Genomic DNA, 1,796 nt, shown 5'->3' with positions numbered 1-1,796 from the left:
GCATGAGGTCCTTTTCTCCGTCCCCACAGCCAAACATGGGCAGTGAGGCTGCAGATATGTTCATGGGACCACAACCAGCAGCAGGTCAGCCAAGGATCTCCCAGTTACTAACTGCCAGAGGATGACAGACTTCCTGCCTAGCTCTTGTTCTCCTTTCTTGCTTGGCTTAAGTTTCCTCCTGATTATTCCTTCCTCTTTGGCTCACCCAGGTCTGGGATGGGGTCTTCATGGTTGACCTGAGGACTTAAACTGTGTCTTGTTGGTCAAAAATGGCTGGAGCAGCATTGACTTGGGGTTGCTTTTAGGATTGAACCTCAGAAACAAACTTTGGGTTCGCCCCAATGAGGCTCTGACTAAACTATGAATTCAGTTTCGGGCTTTGCTGAAGGTGAGCTGGAGCCCACAACCAGCCAATGGAGACTGGTGATGGCTGCTTGGTATCAACCACCCCCAGAAATGCTTGCCTCCTGGCAAATGTCTGGGGAGGCCTTCATATGGAGGGTGGGAGGCAAAGCAAGCTCCTTTTGCCATTTTTTTCCCCCAGTTTTTAAAATAAAATAAGGGTGAATAAGGTAGAAATGGCCACCAAGGTATGAAGAAATGAAGCCATGACTTGCAGTGCCCACTTTGCCCAGGTTTCATACCACTACCTATACTGCCCCTCTGCTGATTTTGGGTGAGCGTCCTCTTGCAAATGTTACACTGAGAGCAGTAGCCACCATCGGAGGCAGGGAACACTTTGTGGGGAAGAGAAAGGGCTTATCTGATGCCTTGGGTGCTCAGAGAAGCCTCCTGCTCAAGGGAAGGTGGCACCGGGAATCCTGGAGGAGCAAGGCTAAGAGCAAGCATTTTAGACGGCCCCCTGAATCAGCTGCCACAGACAATGCCACGTGTACACGGACAGGGAAACTTGTGGTGGAGCATCTCCAGCACCGTCTCCAGCATCAAAGGCAGGGCAGGTATTTTGCATCCTCCACAAGGTCCCCAAGGGTGCAGAGGGTGTGGATGGAGAAGGCTGGAGGGTAGGGACACCACGTGCGCAGGGAAAGTGGACAGAAGCATGTTCTGATCCTGAGGTCTGGACAGGTGAAGGACCTTGCTGTCTGCCTGGGTTCTTCCTCTGCTGGGATGAGATCAAGGCTGCTGGGAAGAAGGAGATCCGGGCTGCTGAGCGGCCTTTCAGGGATCTACAGGGCACAGCTGGGGACACTATGGGCTACAGGGCAGGGCTGGGGCGCTTTTCAGGGATCTATAGGGTACAGCTGGGGACACATGCTGCTACCAAAGCCAAGGGGTGCATAAAGATGGACAATATGAGGGTGGACAATACGTATATGGACAATATAAGGGCAGACGGTACAAGGACCAGATAAGGATGGACAACATAAGGACAGAGAAGGTGGACGCAGCCACACAGCAACAGAAGATGTGGGGCAGGGAGGGGATTATAGGGGGAGATATGGGGTGGGGAGGGGGTGCAGGAGGGAAGGGGGAGATGTGGCACAGCCCCTCTGTACTGGTGGGCAGGCCAACAGGAGGGTCCCTTGCCACATGTCCAGCTCCAGCCCGCCGGGGGGACTATGGGGCACCACAGGCACCGGGACAGGTGGGCCACCAGGTCCCCAGAGACATGCTGCACCCCCTTAACCAGTCATGTCTCCCCTTGCAAGTCACCCACATGCCCCTGGCGGCGACAGGACACGTTGGTAGCTCCAAGGTAGTGATGTCCTCAGTAGCAATCCTGGGGGCTGCAAGCGAGATGGGGCAAGAACAGGGGGGGGAAAGGGGAAGGACTG

The 1,796-nt window shown here is 54.7% G+C and overlaps 1 protein-coding gene across 1 annotated transcript in view; it reads left to right on the top strand.

Moving 5' to 3' along the window:
- Positions 1-1,211: 1,211 nt before the first annotated feature.
- The window catches only part of ZNF628 (zinc finger protein 628), a 9,209-nt gene continuing 8,624 nt past the window's right edge, over positions 1,212-1,796 (top strand). Inside the window, exons 1-2 of the mRNA XM_009891119.1 lie at positions 1,212-1,356; positions 1,671-1,717. Of these exons, the coding sequence (XP_009889421.1) occupies positions 1,212-1,356; positions 1,671-1,717 (192 nt within the window). The remainder of the gene's footprint in view (positions 1,357-1,670; positions 1,718-1,796) is intronic.

Source organism: Charadrius vociferus, unplaced genomic scaffold, assembly GCF_000708025.1.
Source record: "Charadrius vociferus isolate BGI_N301 unplaced genomic scaffold, ASM70802v2 scaffold229, whole genome shotgun sequence".
NCBI lineage: Eukaryota > Metazoa > Chordata > Aves > Charadriiformes > Charadriidae > Charadrius > Charadrius vociferus.
Note: the sequence above shows the minus strand (reverse complement) of the source record. Positions and strands in the feature narration are given on the sequence as shown.